The 26,440-nt window shown below is 46.3% G+C and overlaps 1 protein-coding gene across 2 annotated transcripts; it reads left to right on the top strand.

The window, feature by feature from the left end:
* Nucleotides 1-26,440, top strand: TTLL12 (tubulin tyrosine ligase like 12). 2 transcript variants are annotated; one of them, XM_075602792.1, is made up of 14 exons: nucleotides 1-242; nucleotides 5,414-5,583; nucleotides 6,812-7,010; nucleotides 8,357-8,516; nucleotides 9,247-9,380; nucleotides 10,428-10,504; nucleotides 11,000-11,116; nucleotides 11,677-11,871; nucleotides 13,399-13,510; nucleotides 15,398-15,549; nucleotides 18,366-18,447; nucleotides 20,302-20,370; nucleotides 25,066-25,204; nucleotides 25,392-26,440. In XM_075602792.1, exons 1-14 carry the CDS (start codon nucleotides 99-101, stop codon nucleotides 25,541-25,543), a joined length of 1,902 nt encoding a protein of 633 aa, XP_075458907.1. In that variant the 5' UTR covers nucleotides 1-98; the 3' UTR covers nucleotides 25,544-26,440. The 2 variants fall into 2 exon arrangements, with proteins under 2 accessions (XP_075458907.1, XP_075458908.1); XM_075602793.1 differs by lacking the exon at nucleotides 1-242 and adding an exon at nucleotides 4,326-4,479.

Here is a 26,440-nt window from a genome sequence, read left to right on the forward strand (position 1 = left end):
GGCTGTAATGTGCAGAGCAGGGAGTCCTGACATGCGCACAGCCCGCCGCCCCCACCCAGTCCCCGGTAACACGCGCACAACCCCGCTGCCCCCCCAGCATGGCCGGGCCTGGCTCCCCCAAGCGGCCGCTGCTGCAGGATGAGGGGTACACGCAGTTCGTGGCTGTGCACGGGCCGGCGCTCAGCGCCTCCGGGGTCCCCCCGCTGTACTGGGGGAGCCTGCACTGCAAGCTGCACAAGGAGGTACTGTGTGTGTGTGTGTTGTGTGTGTGTTGTGTGTGTGTTGTGTGTGTGTTGTGTGTGTGTGTGTGTTGTGTGTGTGTTTTGTGTGTTCTGTGTGTTCTGTGTGTGTGTTGTGTGTAGAAAGCATGTTAGTATGAGTGTGCATGCAGGAAGCATGTTAGTATGAGTGAGCATATGCATGCAGTAAGTATGTTAGTGTGAGTATGAGCATGTGCATGTTAGTATGAGTGAGCATGTGCATGCAGGAAGCATGTTAGTATGAGTGTGAGCATATGCATGCCGTATGTTTGTGTGAGTATGAGCATGTGTATGTTAGTATGAGTGTGAGCATGTGCAGCAGTATATTGGTGAGTGCGAGCATGTGCCGAGTATAGCATGCAAGAATATAAATGCTGGTACATGTGGTACATGTTTGTGTTTCACATGGCTGTGCCAGTGAGGATACAGTAACATGTAGGTGATATTATACAAACTCTATTCCCCCACTTCCCTTACTAGTCATGGCTGTCAAGAATTTAGCACAGAAACTGTCCCACTTGAGATTGGATCAGTTCTGGTCCCCAAATAAAAAGGATTCATCGCCCCATAACGTAATTACTGTATTACTATGTCATTTTACCTGGGCTCCACTGCTGCATATTGCACTATTTCATTATCACACCAAGTAATATATCACGCATACTTTCTGCCCCCCAGCACACACAATATATCGGCTTTTGTGTACAGTATATACTAATTGTGTGTATCTACATATATAGATATATATATATATATATATCTATATATAGATATATCTTGTAGTTACCTTACCACCACTTGTGTGATGACCCCTACGCGTTTCGCATGATCATGCTTCTGCGGGTGACATCACTGATACCCGGGTATTCATATTTATACCACTCGGGGTGATCATAATCACAAACCACAAACGCTGTGGCCAATAATTCCACTTAAAATTAATGTAATCGGATGAGGGCAGCACACAGATTCAATCCGTGCCAAACGCAATTGTGTGCTTGATATCTGTATAATCAATTTGTTTACACAGTTTTTGTCATTTTAAAGGGGTTCACTTGCAACCCCCCCCAATCGTTACACTACAATGCAGACACTTTAAGAAGCAGGGGTTCCCTTTAAGAAGCAAGGCTCAACAAGTGAGATGGTTTTTGTTTTCAATGGGGAATAGCTGTGTGTGTCAATCAGCTGTCACTTAAGTTTTTCCTTTAGGATTAGTCTGCCCCTTTTTATTGGGGAGCAATTTGGGGAAGAGTGATAAGGGGGGACTTTTTACATGTGCAGTGTCCTGCCCAAAACAGTGACCCCACAAAACCTCTTGTTTATCTCACTGCCATTGGTACAGTTTGGTCGTAGAATGGGCTGCCCCTTTAAAGTGTAAGAACACTTTCTCACACCTCCCGGTAAAAGGTTTCACGTGTATGGCAAAGAACCAGCAGCACAAATGGGACACAAGGTCTGTTAGCTGGACCTGCTTTTCCCTGGCACCGGGCTGCTTGCGTTTATAAACGCATGGTGCAGGGGAGGCCAACTCCTAGTCCTCAAGGGCCACCAACAGGTCAGGTTTTCAGGATATCCCTGCTTCAGCACAGGTGGCTCAACTGTGAGCCACCTGTGCTGAAGCACGGATATCCCGAAAACCTGACCTGCAGATGGCCCTTGAGGACTGGGGGTGGCCTCCCCTGGCATATTATTTCAGTCCTACATGCACAGACAACTGCGAGGGAGGATGCCCTAAGAAAACACACAAGTAGGGACTCCTTGTTGAGACCTGTTGCACTTTTATTTCAAATCTTCCGGTCCCGAGCAACAAAGAAACAACTTGATTGCATAAACCTTGAAGAGGACGTCATGAGCTCCAAGCGCATTAGGCCTCGTCCAGGGTGGCGCTGAGCGGGCGAGTGCGCTCACGCTGGCCACGATGACACGTTGCGGCAATGTGTGTGGCCAGCGTGCGCCAGCACTCGGCGTTCAGAGCAAGCAAATTTGAATTTGCCGCTCGCAAGCGTGTCGCGTGAGCGGGTTCGCCCAATGAGGGCGAGCCAGCTCCGCGATGTCGAAAGCCGCGAAGCCGGCCACGAATCGCCGGGCCGAGCAGGGCGCACGAGTGCCAGCGCGCCCGTTCCCTGCCTGGCTGCAGCCTTACACTCAATCGTGCTACAATTAGGAGAAACTCCTCCGGTGGGGTTTTCCGGCCTCTTTTTCACTGAAGTGCTTAAGGAAGTGTTGCCCTTCGCCTCCTCTGTTACTTGTTCAACATGTGACAATGTATAGATTGCTCATTTGCATGTCATTACCCAGAATCCCTGGTTGCAGCAGAAGTACTGTATGCTGAGACGTGAATGTGCCCACAAGTGGTATATTTACTTGCTGTGCGGTGGAGTGTTTTTTTTTGTCACTTAAGGCTGCGGCCAGGCAGGGAGAGAGCGTGCTGGCGCTCATGCGCGATGATGTCACGTGCGCCTACTCGGCCGGCTAGGTGTGCGGGGGGGGGGCGCGGCCAGGAGGTCACGGAGATGGTTCGCCCTCATTGGGTGAACCGCTCACGTGCGGCAGATTTCAAATTTGCTTGCTCCGGCAAGCAGCTAAGCGCTGCGCAGGTGCTCGCTCACGCTGGCCACACACATTGCAGCAATGTGTTTCATCGCGGCCAGCGTGAGCGCATGATCAGCGCCACCCTGGACGAAGCCTTACTCCCCGTAACCTAGACCGGTTACAAATTCTTGATGTACTTTTTTTTTATCCCAGCGAAAGAAGCAAGAAATTATGCTATTTAAATTCTGGGGTAAACTAGATAATTTTGCAAGTGTTGTTTTACAATGGGTAGCAGGCAGCAAAGGAGTTAATAGATACATTATTATGAAAGGTTATTACAGATGCACTTGATACGGGAATTTCATTCCTTCACGTCGCTTCTTCAGATATACTGCCAGCCCTTAGCATGTTACTAAAGTCCCCCGTGGTCAAGTGGCCAGTATTAAATGTATTGTTACCAATCATATATTTCTCTGCTCTTCTTCAAATCTGCCATTTGAGGGGTGTTGGGGCATTTCTTACTGTACAGCTGCATATGAGCATTTTGATAGTTACATTGTGATAAATTAGAAACATATTTTGTTAACTATGTCTAATGTAAGTGCTCTGTAATCAGTCATTTATGTCCCTATAAACCGTCATTTAACATTCTTAGTGAGATTAACCCGTGGGTATTAAGTGCCAGATATGGGGCTCTTGTCAGTGATTGCTGCAATAAGGAATAATAGTGTTTCTTAACCATGGTGGCATAGAGGTGTGGCATGACCCTCTGCCAAGGTTGCCGCCGCCCTGGGGGGGAGGGCGGGGGAAACTTTGCAGGTTCTAAGCGGGCATGTCCTGGTCTGCCCGGAGATGTAGAAGCTACGATCCGCCTCTCCCCTCTCAGCCTGGCACAGAGGAGAGAGGGTGGATCCTCTCCATCGACACACAACGCGCGTGTGTGTTTGGGAGGGCAGAGGGACGACGGAATGAGGGCTTTGTGTGGGGATGTTTTTGGGTGTGGGAGGTTAGGTCTCTGTGTGGGAAGGTGGAAGATGTGGTGTAAGTGAAGAAGGGTTGGGTGAATTTGGTGTTTATGATTAAGACAGTGAGTGTGCTTTGTTAGATGGGAGAAATGTGGAGGGTGTTAGAAGAGGGGGTGTGTGAGTGTTACGAGGATGGGATGGGTGAGGATGGATTAGCAGAGGGTTTCCCAAGATTTTAAAAATCCTTCAGGGGTACCTCTGTTCAAAGGTTGAGAACCACTGGTCTAGGGCAGGCGTGCGCAAACGTTTTGCCCTGCGCCCCCCTGCCTGCTCTCCCCCAGTGCTCTTCCCCCCCCCCCCCCTTCTCTAGCGTCAAATGACACCACGGGGTCATGTGATGTCATGTGACGCTGCGTTGCTATGGCGATGCGTCGTCTGAGTCAAGGTAAAAGACAGTTAGAGGCCTCCGTGGTCCCCCGGCATTTCGTTTAAATGCTTTGGGGAAGAGCGCAGGGCCTCTAAGCGCCGCGCTCCTCCCAGTCTGCGCACCACTGGTCTAGGGTATTAAAATCTGTAAGAATGTTTTGTCACGTTTCATACATTTGCGCAAATCGGATATATTTAGGTTAAGGCCAGACCAGGCTTTTGTTATTAACGCACAATTCAGAGAATATGCTGGCAGGAGATTCCGTCATTGATCCATCCCATTATAATGTGTTCAGGTTTGTATTCCCCAAATTACCTGCAAGTGAGGGGAAAGCAGATCACATTTTCTTGAATTATTGACTAAATTGTTAATTTAAAAGTAACTCTATAATTATATCATGAAATTCTGCAGAACCCCAAACCTCTCTAATAGCGTGTCTGCGATCAGATGCATTGTAAGGAACCCCAACCCTCTCTAATAGCGCGTCTGCGATCAGATGCATTGTAAGGAACCCCAACCCTCTCTAATAGCGCGTCTGAGATCAGATGCATTGTAAGGAACCCCAACCCTCTCTAATAGCGCGTCTGAGATCAGATGCATTGTAAGGAACCAAACCCTCTCCAATAGCGTGTCTGCGATCAGATGCATTGTAAGGAACCCCAACCCTCTCTAATAGCGCGTCTGAGATCAGATGCATTGTAAGGAACCAAACCCTCTCTAATAGCGCATCTGAGATCAGATGCATTGTAAGGAACCAAACCCTCTCCAATAGCGTGTCTGCGATCAGATGCATTGTAAGGAACCCCAACCCTCTCTAATAGCGCGTCTGAGATCAGATGCATTGTAAAGAACCCCAACCCTCTCTAATAGTGTGTGTGAGATCAGATGCATTGTAAGGAACCCCAACCCTCTCTAATAGCGAGTCTGATCAGATGCATTGTAAGGAACCCCAACCCTCTCTAATAGCGCGTCTGAGATCAGATGCATTGTAAGGAACCCCAACCCTCTCTAATAGCGCGTCTGAAGCATTGTAAATTCTTCTGTATTTGGTACAAATGACCTCCTAAATTCCCAGAGCTGCCCTGGGAAACCCTGGTGGATAAACACTCTTCTAGATATGTACATACGCATTGGCGTAAACGTGGTCCGTTTTATATAATCTCCCCTGAGAGTTCGTTCTTGTGTGTTGCGTTCTGTTTTCTGCAGTGCTTTTTATTCTGTCACTCTAGGTATTCGATGCTGGGGAAATGTTCGGGATAATGCAAGTGGAGGAAGCAGAAGAGGAAGACTGGGAGGAAGGGCAATCGGTACGGAGAAAGAAACCAAACCCTGCAAATGAGCCGTCTTTCAAAGTTATTGTTACCAATGAAAGTGGCCTCCAGGCATCTGATCCCAAAGCGTGAGTGACAGAGCCATGGTTCATTGTCGTTGTTTAGTTACAATGAGCCGCCTTATTCCATAGCACACAGTGGGCGATTTCCCGTTAGGCCCGGGGCGGCAAAAATGTCCGCCTCCATATACATTTTCCGCACTCCCGGGCCTCGTTGTAAGGCACTTACATGCAGCGGCTGCCTCCTTGCTGTCACCCTCCTCCTCGTTTCGAATGGCAGCATCAAATGATGCAGCAGATGTTTCACGGCGTCTGGTTGTGTCACGGCGTCAAGTCACGTCATACCGTGGCAACGTGACGCCGCTGCGGTTCGAAAGGAGAAGGGCGGCGGCAAGGAGGCGGCCGCCACATGTAAGTGCCTAGGGTTGGCGGATTTTCAAATCTGCCACTGATAGCACAGTACAATGGGGGGGGGGGGGGGAGAGCATACCAAAATTGCAGCATTAACCGTCACTGGTAAAGTACAGATGCAGCGGCTGTTATTTTGCGGCATCACAGCGCCGTCTTCGTGTGCGCTGCTGTACTCCACGTGGCATGAACGCGGCCAATCGCCCCAGGCACGCGCGTTGATCGCGGTTGCTTTGTTTGCATTTTATGGATTGTAATGTGTCCAGTACTGTGCTACTGTGTCAATTTCAGGTGTTTATAAGCCAGAACACTAAAATGCCATTTTCTGCACTCGCGTCTTAAGGCGGTACGGTTGGAAGTAATCCCGCGCCATCCCATGGGTATTCCGAGGTATACACCGCGTCATTTTGTAAAATTATGGCCGCTGCATCTGTAGGATAGGAGGAAGCTTACAATCTGTGCCGTTATGGAGAAATGAATGAGATCAAATCCACATCCTATTGTGGGAGGCCCTGTCTGATGGGCCTGTTTTTGGTTTATTTATTTTTATTTATTTATAAAAATGTTTTACCAGGAAGTAATACAGTGAGAGTTACCTCTCGATTTCAAGTATGTCCTGGGCACAAAGTTATAACGATACATGGTTACATTAAAAGAACAGAGATTATACGGTCAATTCATAGACATTTCATGGACAGATAGAGTTGGAAAATTGGGTACGGGGGATAAAAGGGCTGGTGAGTTTCAGATTGAAATAGAGCAGCTTTAACATCCCCAAATATCCGCGCACACCCATGACGCCGATAGGGGTGCCGATACCCACAGCGCTGTACAAGATAAAGAAATACTATGCAGTGTAAGGAAGCTTTTGTGAATGGCTTTGTTTCAGCATCTTCCTCATTGACCACGCGTGGACGTACCGCGTGACGCACGCCCGCCCGCAGCTGATGCAGATCCCTGGCCTCCTGCACCGTATGGCCAGCCTCATGGGGATCGGGTTCCATGGAGAGGTCCCAGATGAGGGTGTTGTTGAGGAGGTGCTGAAGGAAATGTGGAAATACAATCGGACTTACAAGCTCGCTCAGGGGGTAAGTCCGAGAATGAGCAGCACCGTCGCAAACACTCTGACTTGTCACGTTACATCTGCTGGTTGATTGATCTTACTGGACCGATATTGCTAATTAATTTTAGATTCATCTGAATGAACATTATAGAAAGTGTCGGTCGATTTTGATTAACCCCTCTACTGCCAGAGAGGTCTGCAAAACATAACAAAGTTTCACTGACGCTGAAAGCGTTTATGACACGGCTTGTTAGGCGTGTAGTGTAGTGCGCTACCGTGCGCATCAATTACAATTGGCTGTGGGAGGCTGACGTTGATAGTCGAGACGCGCGCGCACGGCCGTGAGCGGTGGCGCGGCAAATACATGAAAATTTCTTTTTTCTGTGATCTTTATTTTTATATATATTTTGATATATTTATCGCTGTGATGTCTATCTTTAGCCACGCCCCCTAACCAAGCACGACACCGCTTACAGCATATAAACGAAACGCGCGCGCCACGTGCGTGCGCATCGCCGCTTACAGCGTGCTCTATATTACAGGCCTTAGACCTGGGACATAGTGGTGTGAGCAAGGCTGAGCCGTGCTCACACTCGGCACTGAGCTCCTGCAGCCGCAATGAGAGCGGCTTTAGCAGGGGCTGGCGCACGCGCCCGCACGCTTGGGGAAGCGTGGGTCTCAAGATGGTTTAAAATTTGGCGCTCGCCGGAGCGCAGGGCCGGTCACGTGAGCTGGTTCGCCCCAATGAGGGCGAACCAGCTCCGTGACGTCACTGGCCCGCCCCCGACACGCCCACGGACGGCGCGCTGTGTAAGGCCAGGGAAACGCTTTCCCTGAGCCTCAGCGCGCCTCCGCACTGTTTTAGGCACTATGTCCCAGGCCTTAGATGTAACCACAAAGCTGAAAAGTCTTAGAGCTGAAGACCAAGCAATATCCTGTGTGTGTACTATGAGAAAATATTTGTAGCATTAAAAAAAAAAAACAACTCTACTGTAAATGATTTTTTATGTATTATAATGTAACAACCATTTTTTGTTTCTATAGCAACCATTTACAAAGTCGCATTCCCTCCCTCTTCTGAAAGACTCTGGCACACCACTTTTTGGGCCCTGCCCTCTCTCTAGCAGTGCACCAATTGTATCTAGTGTCTGCCTGGTCACATGATCTTCCCCACAGAACTTTGCATCTTTGGTCCACTACTGCTGCACTTACAGCCATTTAGTGAACCCCTCAGCCAAATCTTTGCTGATCGACAACTTAGCTACCTACTTATTGTGTGGATTGCATTGATGCGCATATTAAAAGGGGCCGGGGGGGACGTCAGCTTGGACTGCTGCTGAAATACAACCTTTTCTTTGTTTTGCTGTGCAGACTGCGGAGGAAAAGGTTCCAGTCTGGTACATTATGGACGAGTTTGGATCTAGAATCCAGCATTCAGACGAGCCTACGTTTGGGGCTGCTCCCTTATTTTACACCCCTCAGGAAGTTGCATACACTATTCTGTGGCCCTTGAGAGACCTTGAAAATGGAGGTATTTGTGAATGAATTCTCTCTGGGTCCTTTTGCACTGATGTCTCGCCCTGCTTGTCTTTTCTAGAACTCTGCTACACGTTACTTACAGTGGCAGATTTCCTGTTAGGGCCTGGGGCGGCAAAAATGTCCGCCCCCCCATATACATTTGCGGCACTCTCGAGCCTGATGGGAAGTCGCTTCCATACGCCGGGCGCCTCTTTGCTGTCTCCTTTCTGCCACCCTCCTCCTGATGCGCAGTGTCAAATGCAGCCGTGGGCGTCACACAGCATCTCGTTGCCACGGCGGCGTCAAATGCCGTCGCGTTACCATGGCAACGAGGCACTGTGGCGTCACTCTGGTGGCGTCAAACGATGCCGCGAATCAGGGTGTAGGAGGGCGGCAGAAAAGAGGCGGCCGGCATATGTAAGTGCCATGGGGTGGCGGACTTTCTAAATCCGCCGCTGGTTACTTGGGTTATTGGAACCGATGTTACGCCGCGATTGGGCGCCTTGTGGGAAAAAGAGTTTCGGAGAAACTGTATTGCGGAAGAGGTTGGTTTCACTAACCCTGTAAACTTCTTACAAAGATCTCACTTAGAAAATAAACTTGAAGATTTGGTGCTTATGACATTAAACTGTAACCTGTACTCCCACGGCTTGATCTATTTCATTTGACGGAAACCCCTTGCATGGTAAGTATCATGTGATTAGTCCTGTAAGTGTGTAACTTTTAGTGTGTTCCTTCCGCAGAGGAAGTGTCCTGTGACTATGCCTATGGAGAGTCTGATCCATTAATACGTAACTGTATGTTATTGCCATGGGAGCCTATGGATCTGACTTGTGTGAGCTGTCACACACCAGAGCCGTCAGATACTTACTATGAGGTATGGAAATATCACCTGGCGTGCATAAAAGTGCACCCAAGGCACAAAGTGTTCTGATAATAATAATATGCACTGTTGGGCCAGATGTAATAGCTTTGATATGTACTCCTCGTAGAGGATAGGTTGGAGCAGTTTGCGTTAAATTAAGAAATGCTATTTCTCGGTAACCAAGACTTCCTAGCAGAATTTCTATCATTCACTGATGGATATTACAGCTATATACTGTATAACAGGGTAGCGTACAAACACTTTTTTTTCTTTGCGCCCCCTGGCTGGTGTTTCCTCCCCCAGGCCCCCCCCCCCCCACCTCTCCGGCGTCATTTGACGTCACAACGTCATATGACGTCGCGTTGCCATTTGGCCGGAAGCCGCCGTAGAGAAGGTAAGGAATCTACAGAGGCCTCGTGCACTCCCTCGACATTTTATATTGGTTTGTAATCAGAATTGCCTTTCTTTCTTACAAAAGAAAAAAGGATTGCAGAAACAATTTTATTTGTCTCTACAAGCAGCTGAGCGCCGTGCGTGCGCTCACACTGGCCACACACGTTGTTGCAATGTGTTTCATCTCGGCGCGCCCGCTCAGCATCACCCTGGCCGCAGCCTAAGACGTGAAGGTGCTCACAAGTGATATTCTTTATTGGCTATATGCTAACGGTGGAGGTTTTTTGTCGCTTTTTTCCACCCACCATAACTTAAAAAATGTGTGTGTGTGTGTGTGTATATATGTACATGTGTGTAAATATATACGCGCATGCGCACACGATAATTATTGCAAATCTTAGCACACAGGCTTTCAAAGGCACTTGTTACTCTTCTAGGAGGAAAGTACCGCGAAGGCCTAGAACTTGCAATGTGTTTCAGGCTCTCTAATGGCAAAGTGATTAACCCCTTCCTTCCTGCAATGTGTTGCAGGTCACTGTCTGTGAATAGTTTAAATAACATTACCGTACTTTGATAACAATGCATGACAAAGTTTGAGCCTTTTATTTAATCTCTTGCCAGGTTCTGTATAATATTCACATTAACCTCTTTGTCTTGCTCTTGTAGGCTATATTAGCTGAGAACAAGGAAACCCTGCCCCTCCCTGTACAGCCGTCAGTCTATGGCAAGAATAAAATCTTCAAGTAGGTTTCTGCAGGGTCAGCCGTAGATAAATAGTTGGCCTGTGAAGGGTAGGTTAGCGGGTTTGCTGCAATATCCCCCCGATGCGCGCAGTGTAAGCGTGCCCAACTCGAATCCCGCAGGGTAATACTGATGCAATAAACCCACCATTACTTTTTTCCTTCCTTATTTCATTTTGGTTGGCAACAATCTGACCAAAGATGCGCTGTAAAGAATTCCACCTCAGAGGTGGCTGCTTTTACTTATACATCCTGTGTGTGTATTTATTTATGTATATATCAGGGGCGGCCAACTCCAGCCCTCTTGAGCTACCACCAAGTCAAGTTTTCACGATACCCCTGCTTCAGCAAAGATCAGTGGTTCAGTCTTTGACTGAGCTGCCTGTGCTGAAGCAGGGATATCTTGAAAACCTGACCTGTTGGTAGCTCTTGAGGACTGGAGTTGGCCACCCCTGATTTGTATTTCTGGCTTAATTGTCCTCCCGGTCTGTTTTGCAGGATTTACACAGACATGCAACAGGTGCTGAGCAATGTTGATCACCCGCGCTTTGCGTTTACGAGCGATGAAAAAGAAGCGGATATCCTCATCAGCTTTTCTCACTTGAAAGATTACAGGTTGGCGCTGAGCATCTTCCACTCGCGGCTCTCTTCTGTTCCATACGCACTTGTAGGCCGACACCTTTCTGAATTGTTCTTCACATTTGGTGCAGAGCTTTCAAAACCTTGCAGGTCTCCGCCTGTACAAGGCCGGAAATTGGGTTTCAGAAGCCCCGCACGCGCTCAATATAAAGCTGTGAAGTACGTTTATTATGTTGGTTTCCCTGAAAGGTATCGGAACATGCAACAAATGTACATGTCTGCAGCTCCTAGGACAGGAGTGACCAACTCCAGTCTTCAAGGGCCACCAACAGGTTAGGTTTTCAGGATATCCCTGCTTCAGCACTATTGGCTTAATCAGTCCCTGCTTCAGCACAAGTGGCTCAGAGGCCTGTGCTGAAGCATGGATATCCTGAAAACCTGACCTGTTGGTGGCTCTTGAGTACTGCAGTTGGCCGCCCTTGTACTAGTACTATGAAGTACAGCTGTTTAACTGTTTCAGTGCTGGAGGGGCCGCGGCAATGACATACAGCAAGGTCAGCGGCCCGTTAATCCTGAGCCGTTTCTGTTTCTTCCAGGACGATGAGTGCAGAGAGGCCCCACGTTCTGGTGAATCAATTCCCATGCGAGTGCCTTCTGACCGTTAAGGATTGCCTGGCCTCCGTGTCAAGGAGGGCCGGGGGGCCAGAGGGGCCCAAGTGGCTCCCCCGCACCTTTAATCTGCGCACTGAGCTGCCCCAGTTCATCAGCTATTTCAAGCAACGTGAGCAGCGGTAAGAAAGGGTATGCTTTCAGGAAAACGAGGCACGCGCGTGTGTGTGGGGGGGGGTGGGGGCGTGGGGGCGTGCGTGCACATGTATAAAATCAACTGCTTAAAGCAGCAAAACATGAAATTGTATATGGTGGGTTTTTTTGTTTTTTTAATAAATCGGTTATGTTTTGTTAAATAATACTTACTGCATTTAAAAAATATATAATGTTGTTCAACTCTTATTGCCATTTTTAAGGAGTTTTAGTGACAAAACATATTGAATTTATGGGATTTTTCAATAAATCCATTCTGTATTATTAGATACTTACTGCATTATTTTTATTTTTTTATTATTCAACTTTTAATGCCATTTTTAATGGGGTTTTTTTTTTTGTTTTTAAAGCACCCTTTGATTTCTATAGCCGGGTTTAGCCACCTCCCCAGCATCCTCAGTTATTTTTAATTGCATACACGCCTCCACTTAAAGGGGACATCGCAATACGCGACAGTCAGTTTGAGAACAACTACAATTAAATACAATTATTTTGTTTCACATGAGACAGACGGGCAAAGCCAGAGTAATAATAATAATAATAATAATAATAATAACGGGCCAACATATTCTGTAGCGCAGTACAATAGGGTTGGAGGACGAAAACAATCAAATAAGAAGCGTAAACTTACACTTGTACAGTGTGTAAGGAGGGGCCTGTCCCAGGAGCTTACACTCTATAAGGAAGTGTGTGTGTGTGTGTGTGTGTGTGTGTGTGTGTGTGTGTGTGTGTGTGTGTGTGTGTGTGTGTGTGTGTGTGTGTGTGTGTGTGTGTGTGTGTGTGTGTGTACAATGTTATTAAAAAAAATGATTAAAGGACCTTCGCACAGGCACGTGCGTGCGCACGGCCGAACACAGTATATAACAGCCCTTAACCTGACTGAAGCAGCCATTATGTTAATCACACCATAAGGATTTTTAAATATTTATAACAGGAGGACCACCAAACGCTTGCCAGCTTAGGTAAGGATGTAGAAGAATACATTGTCACACGCTTCACATATACAAAAAAAGAACAAAAAGGTTGTGGGGGATGTAGTATTGCTGCTTTAAGTTTTCTTGCAAACTAGTATGTAATATGAATGGAAAATCATTAATATGTAAAATGAGATGGAATAGTCACCGAGCTGTTGTTTCAGTCGCTGGGGGATGTTTGTATTCATACTCTGCATCACTATGTTGCATGTTAGTCATTTTTAGGTGGTGATATATAATTCTGTTCTAAAGAGACTCGGTTCTGTGTGAAAGTTGGCAGTACCTTGAGAGCTCTGTCATTGTAAGACGACGTCCTTTGTTTGTAACATTCCATAACTTGTGATATGTTTTAAGATCTTCACATGATACAAGGTGCGGTGACTGGGAATGGCAGGGGGCCTGCCCTATGGGGGACACATGTAATTGGCATGCTCTCCTTCCCATAATGCATTATCTCCTCTACTTCCCATAATGCATTATCTCCTCTACTTCCCATAATGCATTATCTCCTCATGCCCACAGAGGCGAGGACAATCACTGGATCTGCAAGCCATGGAACTTGGCCAGGAGCTTGGACATGCACGTTACAACCAACTTGTCTTGTATTATCCGACAGCGAGAGAGCACGCCAAAGGTTAGTCTGAGAGAGGGGTACACAATGGGTGAGCAAAGTAACCGTTGCAGAGAATTGAATGATGGGGATGAATTCTGATGCTGTAATTGCTAAAAATCGCAGGAATGGACTTTGTAAATCTTTCCAGCTTATTTCCACTTGCCACAGACGCAAGACATCAATATTTGAGCGTGATTCTCCCGATTAAAAGCCAGACCTCTAAAAAAAAACAAAAAAAAAAAAAAAAACCTTATAGGGAGAGAGAAGGCCCCCTATCCGAAACACTTGGCTACCTCAAAGTTGCACACTCAACCAATATCAGAATATAACAAAAATAGTGTATGATTAAATGTACCTAGACCAACCACCACTGTAATGTACATACTAAAATAGTATAAAATAGTATTTCCAGCATCTGTATTTTTTTTGTATCTAGTTACATTTTTGTAATTTCTCGATTTTTGAATATAATGAATATTTTTTGCAGTACTCAAAAATAAAATAACAGCTTAGGCCCGCAGGCCTTAAACACATTAACTCTACGTGTGCCATACGTGTCCATCCGTGCAAGGACTTGCTTAAGGTGCAATCGTTTTCATGTGAAATGTATGTATATCTTTATTTATATAGCGCCATTAATGCACTTAGCGCTTCACAACAGTAATGCACGTGATAATCATATAAAAAACAAATGGTACACATAACATATATTGGGAAAGAAGCGCTTCAGACATAAAAGTAACATTTAGGAAGAGTCCCTGTCCTGAAGAGCTTACAATCTAATTGGTAAGTATGCGGAACGTACAGAGACGGTAGGAGGGTGTTCTGGTAAGTGCGTCTACTCGTAGGCTTTTGATAAGCAGGTGTGTTTTAAGATGGGTTTTAAAAGCGGATAGAGAGGGTGCCAGTCGGATATTGAGGGGAAGGGCATTCCAGAGGTGTGGGGCAGTCAGTGAGAGGTTCAAGGCGGGAGAGGGCAGCGTACGTTCTACAGCGGAGGCACAAAGAGTTGCACGCTGGAGTAAAGTATAACGCCAATGGGGAGAGGCCACGTATGTAGCACCTAGGCCACAAGCTGGCAGGTGAATCGAACACCTTGATGGAGAGGCCGAATGAACTACATCGGCAATGCAACATCGAAGTGTGAAGATCCAACAGTGAGAACCGATACAGCACCACATAGAGAGACTGGACGGAACACATCACATGGCAGAGGAGGGATAAAAAAACATGGCACCCGTAACAGGTGGCAACACGGCACCATCTGAAGGAGCGGCAGCAGCGGCTTGTTGCATCTCTAAACACTTATATCCCTTATTTTCACAGTACTCACTTTAAGCAAGTGCAAAGAGCTATTATATATGGGACGGTGGTATATCGCAGTAGTACTGTATGTACCCAATATTGAGCACTTTATTATCTAACATGTATTTTTTTGTTATTTTTTGTTTTCTAAGTATTTTAATGCTGTGAATAAAGATGTTGCGCTATTTAAGTATATAAATGATGTTGGTGGTTGCTCTAGGTAGGGTTATCATTTACTATAAATGTATTTATATTTTTGAGGACACCTGTGAGGTTGCGGAGTGTTAATGATGGGGATCTGTTTTTTTGTTTTTTTTCCTCCCTATTTTTTTTTGTTTTTTTGTTTTTTTTAAATGTCTTCCCTGGTGGAATTCATTATTATTATTTTTTATTTATTGTTATTATTTTAAAGATTTGTCTGCATATTCTTGTCAGAAATAGTGATACATTTATCAGAAAAGTAGATTACAATACAAGCCCCTCTGCTGGTTTCATGTGTCTGCTGCGTTGTCCTCTTATTGCAAGATGAACAAAATATCCTAGAAGTGTTCTATAATATACATGGATTATAAGAGGAAACGTCTGCATTCATTTCTTCCCCAGGTTGTATGCAAGTACATAGAGAATCCTGTGCTTTTTCACCGAGATGATGTTGGGATGGTGAAATTTGACATCCGTTACATTGTGCTGCTGAGATCAGTACGGCCGCTGAAGCTGTATGCTTACAATGTCTTCTGGCTCCGATTCTCCAACAGGTAACCTTCCCTTTCATTTAATCCCTGCGATACATGGTGAAACTGGATCTAAGTCCCAAAAAATAAAGATATACAAACACGCTCTACAGGCGGTCCTCGCTCACCCGACGGAATGCGTCCCGCAAAACGCCGTCGGTTAAAGGAGCGTCTGATTGCGGGTCCATATTGAACGGCGGCGGTGACCATCGTATAATGCGTCCGGAGGACTGCATTATGTGGTGGCGGTGAGCGAGGACTCACTGTACAAATATAATAATACAGATACTGTGTATATACAATGAGTCACAAGCGGGATCTCTGGGTAATATAGAGAGAGCATTGATTTATTTATTTAGCACTTTCATCCGGTTTTTTTTTTTTCTGTAAAATGTAAGGTTTTGCCAATAAAGAGGAAGCACAGAAGTGGTATGCACCCCTGCTTCTCTCCAGCGTCAAATGAGGTTGCGGGGTCCGCGTGACATAACGTGGCCCCGCGGCGTCATTTGCCGCCGCGTTACCATGGCGACGTGTCACCGAAGACAAGGTAGGGGTATGCACAGGACTCATGCGATCCCCCAACATTTAATTTAAATGCTGTGGGGAAGAGTGCGGGGCCTCTGCAACCGCCGCACGCCCCATAAAAGTCTTGCGCCTCCCACTTTGCGCGCCGCTGCTCTAAGATGCACATATTCATGTCCTGCAGTCGTTCCTGATAACTCCTGCTGCTAATTCCTTTCCCTGTACAACCCAACTTCCTGCTGCTAATTCCTTTCCCTGTACAACCCAACTTCCTGCTGCTAATTCCTTTCCCTGTACAACCCAACTTCCTGCTGCAAATTCCTTTCCCTGTACAACCCAACTTCCTGCTGCAAATTCCTTTCCCTGTACAACCCAACTTCCTGCTGCAAATTACTTTCCCTGTACAACCCAACTTCCTGCTGCAAATTCCTTTCCCTGTACAACCCAACTTCCTGCTGCAAATTCCTTTCCCTGTACAACCCAACTTCCTGCTGCTAATTTCTTTCCCTGTACAACCCAACTTCCTGCTGCAAATTCCTTTCCCTATACAACCCAACTTCCTGCTGCAAATTCCTTTCCCTGTACAACCCAACTTCCTGCTGCAAATTCCTTTCCCTGTACAACCCAACTTCCTGCTGCAAATTACTTTCCCTGTACAACCCAACTTCCTGCTGGCGTTCCGCATTGCTTTGTTACATTACTCGCCTGCTGAAGTAATGGCTCCCTTTGTTATAGAGTAGTTGACATTACAGCGCCATTAATTTAGTTTTCTGCCTGTGGATTTTTGTGATCCAAGTGTATTATTTTGCACTTTTTGGCGTTTAAATTGTAGTTCCCACACTCTTGACCCTTCCTCCAATCTACCTAAATTATTAGCTCGCTTTGATTTCCCCTCCTCCCCCCCCCCCCCACAATGCCTTTTGTAATGTCACTATTAAATCTATTAAAGAGCTTCGCTCCCAGTACAAACTCCTTTCTACCACCTTACAGTCCAATCCCAAACATTGCATCTTGTTTCAGTCTCCTATGTGGGGCAGGGTCCAAGGCCTTACTGATATCTGGGTAAGCTGCATCTACTACTAGTTGCAATCCCCCAAGAGGTGTCGCCCCCTTTACTGGGATCCAATTTTCCGCACTTGTTTCCTTCCTATTAATTCCAGACACCCCATATTCTCTCCCCCCCCCCCCTGCAGTAGGCACCTCGGCAGTGCAGTTCTGCCCCGCTAGTGCAGTGTGATGTGCCTGCGATCTAGAACCCTCGCCCACCCAGAGCCCGCTGGGGTCTACACTGCTTTCCTCCTGGGAGACCTCGGAGGCAGCGGTCGCCTCTCAGGTGGTGCCTGTGTGGAACAAGAGGACACACACACACACACACTCTGCCTATTTCAGCCTTCAGACTGGCAATCTCCTCCTGCAACATAGAGAAGTGTCAGCAGATGGGACAGTACCTGAACCTTCAGATTGTCTCCCGGAACCATACTGCCTTACATGCAACACCAAACATTGTAGCAGATTTATACGCTATTGTCAATGCGATGTGCCACTCCTGTGTTAAAAACTCGCGCTTACAGTACAAAACCAGCTGGCACTTGGAATAAATAGATGCTAACTGGTATAGTGCGCAATTAACTGCAATAGTGCAGGGGTGCGCAAACGGGGGGGCGCAGGATTCTCTGGGGGGGGCACAGCGGTTGCAGCGGCCCCGCGCTCTTCCCCAAGGCATTTAAATTAAATGCCGGGGGAGGCGTGAGGCCTCTGCAACTTTTTTTACCGGCTCTTCGGCGACGATACATCAAATGACGCCACGGGGTCAAACGGCAACAAGTCTCGGGATGTCATATGATGCCGCAAAGCCAGAGAGCAGGAGGGGGGGTGCAGTTAGGGGGGGAGCGCAGATCGGAGTTTGCGCACCCCTGTCTTAGTCAATGTGGCCCACATATCCTTGGTAAACGGTTACAGCACCAAGGAGCTCAGACAGCTGGTTTGTGTTATTAGGGGGGTATTACTCCTCGCTGAGCCTTAGCATGCGTAGCAAACACTCCTCCGAGGCTATGGGGATATACTGTCATTTTGATGCAAATGTTATGCAAATGTGCGCCTGTTTAAGCAGCGCTATCGCTGTGACAATAAGCAGAGGCAGTTTTGCATACAAGTGACATAATGCAGAGCGAGGTCACTCGCGTCACCCTCGTTCCAGTTTGTTCAGCGCTGCACAAATAACGGGTAACGCACAACCTTTTTTTGTTCACACAATCTTTCATTGCTGCCATGTTCTGTGAGACTCGACCTCTTACTGTGTCTCAAACTATTGTTCACAGGCCGTTTGCACTCGATGAGTTGGATGACTATGAGAAACATTTTACTGTAATGAATTATGATCCTAATGTGCAGATGAAACAGGTAAGCAAGATATCGCAACGCGCTGATTTCTAGTCAGTGATTTTCAGCACCAGCTGTTTTATAGATTTCTCACTAATAAAAATAAAAAAAATACTTTACCATAAAATATATATAACCAAATTTCCAAGTGCATCAATAGTGTATTAAAATATAATATGTATCAAACGGTGATATATGAATCTGTGACTCAAACTTAGCGTGTGTGCGTGTCTGCAGTTGACCAAAACATATATATGGTGTTTTAAAGTATGTGATATTAAATATACAAAGACTCCACAATTGTAAATTGCAATTACATAATTAGCCTTCTCTTGGGTATGGAGGGTCTGCAGCTGTACTGGAAAGGCTGAAGTCAGGAAAACACCAGCTAAGTACAAAAAAGAAAGCGCAAGACCCTCATCGTGTTGTATTAAATTGTTTATAGAAAAAAGGGGCAATATATGCATGTACAGAATAAAAAGTGAAATCGGCGGGTAGGTATATTAACCAGTAAGGACTTTTTATTCTGTACTTGCATATATTACCCCTTTTTTCTACAAACAATTTAATTTTAATACTACACTATATGAGGGTCTTGTGCTTTCCTTTTTGTTTTTACCATAAAATGCCTTATTTGTATTTAGTGCCGAACTTGCTGGTTTTACTTCTTGGAGGGAAACCTCTCTACGTTTGTCGTATGGCCCTTCTTGTACCATGCATGATGTGGCACTCATTTTGACTCCAGGATCATGTGATCACTATCCCAGCAATCACATGACTCCAGATCTCTACTTCCTTGGCTTGAACAAGAGCGTAATTGCTCCTGAAGTCACAGGAGCGCAGAGCCACTGCCATTGTGTGCGCCAGCTGTTTTCTGCATCCCATCACTGTAAAGTAATGTGCTATAACAGAAGACGATGTTTATGTCCAGCCAGTCCTTTACATGGAAGAGGGGGATTATCGTGGCGTCCTAAAACGATGCATAGAAATACTTTGTATAACTATACATTTAATGTTCATTTTTTTTAAAGTTAAAATATTAGCCATTGGCTCAATGAAGAGTACAAATGACAGCCATGTGTATATATCTATATCTATATCTTGCATGCTAGCTAAAAGTAGGGCTAACACTTATCTGTATTTTTATCACTACACAGTGTGTGTAAGATGAAGAGTTTGTGTCCCTAGTCAGATTTTGGGGTATATTGCTGCACATACACGATAAGGTCAAGAAAGAGGGATCCCGTCTGTAGTGAGACAGGTGAGAAATTAGGGAAGGTAGTACCATGCAGAATACCAACAGGTAGTACCATACAGAAGGTAGTACCACACAGCATGCTTATTTAGTAATATTTGTAATACTCTCTACCTATATTCCAGTCTGTGGCAGCATTTCTGACTTTATTCCAAAACTCAAGAATGATCCAAAGTGAAAGGTGTTTGTGTATGAGGCGTACTTCATTTTTGATGGCATCTAAATTTTAACAGTGCAGATGACGAGAAGCGTTGGACGTTACCCTTGAGGGGTTCTGACATTTTAACATTCCCGTCCTCAAGGTCCACTAAAAGCCACCTGTGCTGCAGCAGGGATATCCTTAAAACCTGACCCGTTGGTGGCCCTTGAGGACTGGAGTTGGCCAGATTAAACTTGTGTATCACGTCCCAGGATAAAACGTGATGTACTGTACATCTGTGGATCTTCCCTGGTACAGTGTTTCCGGGAACAAACTCCTAATGTATCGGTAACCCGTTGCATGCATATCTATATTACCGATCCTTTTCAATGGAGTTGGGCTGAGCTGATGATTACCAGACACTGAGCGTTGAAGACTGTGTGATGCTACTTCAATTTAAAGGTATCAATTTGTATTGCAGGTTCACTGTGATGAATTCATCACTTTGTTTGAGAAGCAGTACCCCGGTTATCCCTGGAAAGACATACAGGTACACGTATGCCGAAATCGGGTGGTTTTTTTCTCCCTGAAAACCACTAGTTTTGTATCTCTCATTTAACTCCGCTGCACAGTTATGGGTTTCTAAGTGCCCAATTACCAGATTATTATTTCTTTTACAAATATGAAATTGGTTACAATAATTACACACGCGTGAAAATGCTGGGAGACCTTCTTCAGGGTCCGTTTAGAATGGGTGATTTGTTGAAATCATAAATCTTTTAAAGCGACAATCGCCACCCTGGCCCGTTCGCAAGATACTTCCTGGTGAAGTTACTGGTACTACTTTCTGGTGAAGTTACTAGGTAATACTTCCTGGTGAAGTTACTGGGTAATACTTCCTGGTGAAGTTACTGGTAATACTTCCTGGTGAAGTTACTGGTAATACTCCCTGGTGAAGTTACTGGTAATACTTCCTGGTGAAGTTACTGGTAATACTTCCTGGTGAAGTTACTGGTAATACTTCCTGGTGAAGTTACTGGTACTACTTCCTGGTGAAGTTACTGGTACTACTTCCTGGTGAAGTTACTGGTACTACTTCCTGGTGAAGTTACTGGTACTACTTCCTGGTGAAGTTACTGGTACTACTTCCTGGTGAAGTTACTGGTACTACTTCCTGGTGAAGTTACTGGTACTACTTCCTGGTGAAGTTACTGGTACTACTTCCTGATGAAGTTACTGGTACAACTTCCTGGTGAAGTTACTGGTACAACTTCCTGGTGAAGTTACTGGTACAACTTCCTGGTGAAGATACTGGGTACTACTTCCTGGTGAAGATACTGGGTACTACTTCCTGGTGAAGTTACTGAGTACTACTTCCTGGTGAAGTTACTGGGTACTACTTCCTGGTGAAGTTACTGGGTACTACTTCCTGGTGAAGATACTGGGTACTACTTCCTGGTGAAGATACTGGTACTACTTCCTGGTGAAGATACTGGTACTACTTCCTGGTGAAGATACTGGTACTACTTCCTGGTGAAGTTACTGGGTACTACTTCCTGGTGAAGATACTGGTACTACTTCCTGGTGAAGATACTGGTACTACTTCCTGGTGAAGTTACTGGGTACTACTTCCTGGTGAAGTTACTGGTACTACTTCCTGGTGAAGTTACTGGTACTACTTCCTGATGAAGTTACTGGTACAACTTCCTGGTGAAGTTACTGGTACAACTTCCTGGTGAAGTTACTGGTACAACTTCCTGGTGAAGATACTGGGTACTACTTCCTGGTGAAGATACTGGGTACTACTTCCTGGTGAAGTTACTGAGTACTACTTCCTGGTGAAGTTACTGGGTACTACTTCCTGGTGAAGTTACTGGGTACTACTTCCTGGTGAAGATACTGGGTACTACTTCCTGGTGAAGATACTGGGTACTACTTCCTGGTGAAGATACTGGTACTACTTCCTGGTGAAGATACTGGTACTACTTCCTGGTGAAGATACTGGTACTACTTCCTGGTGAAGTTACTGGGTACTACTTCCTGGTGAAGATACTGGGTACTACTTCCTGGTGAAGTTACTGGGTACTACTTCCTGGTGAAGTTACTGGTAATACTTCCTGGTGAAGATACTGGTACTACTTCCTGGTGAAGTTACTGGTACTACTTCCTGGTGAAGTTACTGGTACAACTTCCTGGTGAAGATACTGGGTACTACTTCCTGGTGAAGATACTGGGTACTACTTCCTGGTGAAGTTACTGAGTACTACTTCCTGGTGAAGTTACTGGGTACTACTTCCTGGTGAAGTTACTGGGTACTACTTCCTGGTGAAGTTACTGGGTACTACTTCCTGGTGAAGTTACTGGTACTACTTCCTGGTGAAGTTACTGGGTACTACTTCCTGGTGAAGTTACTGGTACTACTTCCTGGTGAAGTTACTGGGTACTACTTCCTGGTGAAGTTACGGGTACTACTTCCTGGTGAAGTTACTGGTACTACTTCCTGGTGAAGTTACTGGGTACTACTTCCTGGTGAAGTTACTGGTACTACTTCCTGGTGAAGTTACTGGGTACTACTTCCTGGTGAAGTTACTGGTACTACTTCCTGGTGAAGTTACTGGGTACTACTTCCTGGTGAAGTTACTGGTACTACTTCCTGGTGAAGTTACTGGTACTACTTCCTGGTGAAGTTACTGGGTACTACTTCCTGGTGAAGTTACTGGTACTACTTCCTGGTGAAGTTACTGGGTACTACTTCCTGGTGAAGTTACTGGTACTACTTCCTGGTGAAGTTACTGGGTACTACTTCCTGGTGAAGTTACTGGTACTACTTCCTGGTGAAGTTACTGGTACTACTTCCTGGTGAAGTTACTGGTACTACTTCCTGGTGAAGTTACTGGTACTACTTCCTGGTGAAGTTACTGGTACTACTTCCTGGTGAAGTTACTGGTACTACTTCCTGGTGAAGTTACTGGTACTACTTCCTGGTGAAGTTACTGGGTACTACTTCCTGGTGAAGTTACTGGGTACTACTTCCTGGTTTCATGGAGGGATGTGAGTGGCCGTGTAAATGGAAACCACAACCAATGATGACCTGGCTTCCTAGAGGCCTGCGTTTTGCGGCTATGTTTCTCTTACAGGGAGATTAATACCCAGTAACTTCACCGATAAGTATCGCTGGAGCTGAAAATAACACGGTTCATCTCAGGGGGGGGGGAGAAACCCCAGTTCCCATCATTAAATGGGGGGGGAGGATTTATGCTTTAAATTCTCTCAGACTCTACAGGCGGTCCTCGCAAACCGCCGTCGTGTAACGGACCGTCGGATTTGTGGGTCCATGTTATTCGGTGGCGGTGACCGTCGGATACTGCGTCCAGCGGACTGCATTAATACGGCGTCGGATAAGGCGTCTGACGGAAAGCGGGACGTCGGATACCGAGGACCGCCTGTATATGGGCTGATGGTGTTTTTGATTCCTTAGGCTGCGTCCCCCCTAGCGCTGAGCAGGTCGGCGGTTACTTACATATATAGATATATGTAAGTCCCCGCTCACGCTGTGTGCGAGGGGGCACACGCTCGGCGCTTAAAAAAATTATATTTTCCCGCGCGCTCAACTACCCGCAATGCGCCCCACCCCCGTGTAAATGCAGCGCCAGCGGGGACTCAGCCTTAGTTTCCCTGCTTCCCTACATACTTGCCTCGGAAGGGGGTGTCGGTAGGAGGCCAGTCGGGGCTATCAATATGGCGGCCTAAATGCCCCAGTTTCTGCAGGCCAATAGGAAGCCGTGACGTCATCCCTGGCGGCTTCCTATTGGCCCACGTGATGGGGACCTTTTGAACTGCGCAGATATCGGCGCTCCCTTCCACAATAAGTAACTTGGGAAGTAGGGGGTCCCCGGAACTGAAATGAACGCGGGTCAGCGCCGGAAAGACCCTGCTTAACCTATTAAACAAAAAAAATGCAACAACAAAAGTGTCTGCTGGACTGAGGCGCTAACGCTACACAGTCTTACACAATTTGCGACGGCGTTTCCTCTGTCCTGGATGCAGAGTTGTTCCGCGGCAGGCCATGTTACACTCACTCCTTCATAATATTACAGGGGGCTGCTTTCTAATGAACGGAGCATTCCCACTCCCCTCAACTTAAAAATGTACCCTCTTTTCTGTGTTTCGGTCACTTCGTGGTTTCCACTGGGATTCTTTGTGATACTGTTCAGCTCCAGACATCCGACTGGTCACTTTTGCATGTGCAGCCCTTTCCTGCCGTGTTATAGGGGCCTTTTCCTGCCATGTTATAGGGGCCCTTTCCTGCCGTGTTATAGGGGCCCTTTCCTGCCGCGTTATAGGGGCCCTTTCCTGCCGCGTTATAGGGGCCCTTTCCTGCCGCGTTATAGGGGCCCTTTCCTGCCGCGTTATAGGGGCCCTTTCCTGCCGCGTTATAGGGGCCCTTTCCTGCCGCGTTATAGGGGCCCTTTCCTGCCGCGTTATAGGGGCCCTTTCCTGCCACGTTATAGGGGCCCTTTCCTGCCGCGTTATAGGGGCCCTTTCCTCCCGCGTTATAGGGGCCCTTTCCTACCGCGTTATAGGGGCCCTTTCCTACCGCGTTATAGGGGCCCTTTCCTCCCGTGTTATAGGGGCCCTTTCCTCCCGTGTTATAGGGGCCCTTTCCTCCCGTGTTATAGGGGCCCTTTCCTCCCGTGTTATAGGGGCCGGTTCCTCCCGTGTTTATAGGGGCCGGTTCCTCCCGTGTTTATAGGGGCCGGTTCCTCCCGTGTTTATAGGGGCCGGTTCCTCCCGTGTTTATAGGGGCCGGTTCCTCCCGTGTTTATAGGGGCCGGTTCCTCCCGTGTTTATAGGGGCCGGTTCCTCCCGTGTTTATAGGGGCCGGTTCCTCCCGTGTTTATAGGGGCCGGTTCCTCCCGTGTTTTAGGGGCCGGTTCCTCCCGTGTTTTAGGGGCCGGTTCCTCCCGTGTTTTAGGGGCCGGTTCCTCCCGCGTTTTAGGGGCCGGTTCCTCCCGCGTTTATAGGGGCCGGTTCCTCCCACGTTATAGGGGCCGGTTCCTCCCGTGTTATAAGGGTGCAGTGCATGTAATTCAATGTTTACCTGAAATTTTTTTGTTATGGGAATTGGAAAGTATTTATTGAAGTATTAATATTAGTTTATATGAATGTAGATGGGTAGTATTTCTAACAGTCGCCTTGTATAAACTGCATGTGTACACATTACCAAAACTGGTTCTTTTATCAGGCTGAACTTTTTAAGACCTTTGGTGAGCTATTCCAAGTGGCTTCGTCCAAACCAGTCCCATATGGGATCTGCGATTACCCATCATCTCGAGCAGTTTATGCAGTTGACTTGATGCTCAAATGGGAGACCAACAAAGAAGGTATGGTGTCCTTATTCCCCCTTTCCAATAACCCTTGGAAGGACCAGGAGTGCATTGTAAAGCACATGCTCCAGGCCTTCTACAATTGAAAGGAGCAACGTTCTTTGCTGTTAAAGCCACTTGCCGTTGTACACAAAGCAAACAAGTGTTGTCTCTTGTAACACAACATTGCGCTTTTGCATTTCAGGTAAACGGTTGATGCAACCTCAAATCTTAGAAGTGAATTTCAACCCTGACTGTGCCAGGGCCTGCAAATACCATCCTTCCTTTTTCAACGATGTGTTCAGCACACTGTTTTTGGATGAAACTGATAACTGCCACGTGACCACGATTCTCTAGCTGCAGGTCACCCCCACCACCTGCTTTGACCAGAATATGCTTCCTGAACTCATACCTAACAGCAGTATCTAAATACAAGTTATCAAAGTAATTTGGGAGGCTGTGCTTCTTATATCGCTAAATCACAGAACGCCATATCAGTTCTGCGTGTCATAAAGTGGTGGAAGATGGATGTAATACAGAAAACCCAACTCCTCTAACGTCAAGGTTACTTCTCAGGTAGCTCAGCACTTTAACACCTAATACATCTTCTGTATGAGTCGGGTGAGCAATCTATGCTGATCAGAGGGGGGCGTAGGTCTTGGAGACCTAACCAAAGAGCCAAAAGTGCCCCATTATTAGAATGAAGCCAGAATACTGTTATTTGGTTTGTCTAAATAAAATAAAAAACTAAATATTACAACAGAATATAAGACGGTCTTGATACAAAATAAACTGCATAGTCCTAGCCCCTCATCACCAGCTAAGCAGACTTATTCCTTTATAGAATTCTTCATCTTCCGGCAGATACCTTTACTGCTTCCTAACGAGCAAACATTCTGTTTATGGGAATTGGGCAATATATTAACTTACATTTAAAATACTCGATCTTCATATAACGTTCTATAGTGGTTTCTAAAATATCAGCTTTTATCAGATACATGCTTAACCATGCATCTCCATACTATCGGCAATATGTGGCAGGCCCCTTTTTTGACTTCTAGGTTTAAGTTGTGTTTTTTCTGTTCTTTATACCGTTCGCAAAGATGCTTGAAATTCACCTTTTTAAATTACTTTGCAAGTCTTAGCTGCCAATCAGTGTGGTGCGGACATAGGAGCAGCGTGCCAAAAGTTTTACATGGGCTCATTCCTTCCTATTGCTGGAACACTGCTACAAATAAAACCACATCATATGTC

The sequence above is a fragment of the Ascaphus truei genome, chromosome 5, assembly GCF_040206685.1.
Source record: "Ascaphus truei isolate aAscTru1 chromosome 5, aAscTru1.hap1, whole genome shotgun sequence".
Classification (NCBI taxonomy): Eukaryota; Metazoa; Chordata; class Amphibia; order Anura; family Ascaphidae; genus Ascaphus; species Ascaphus truei.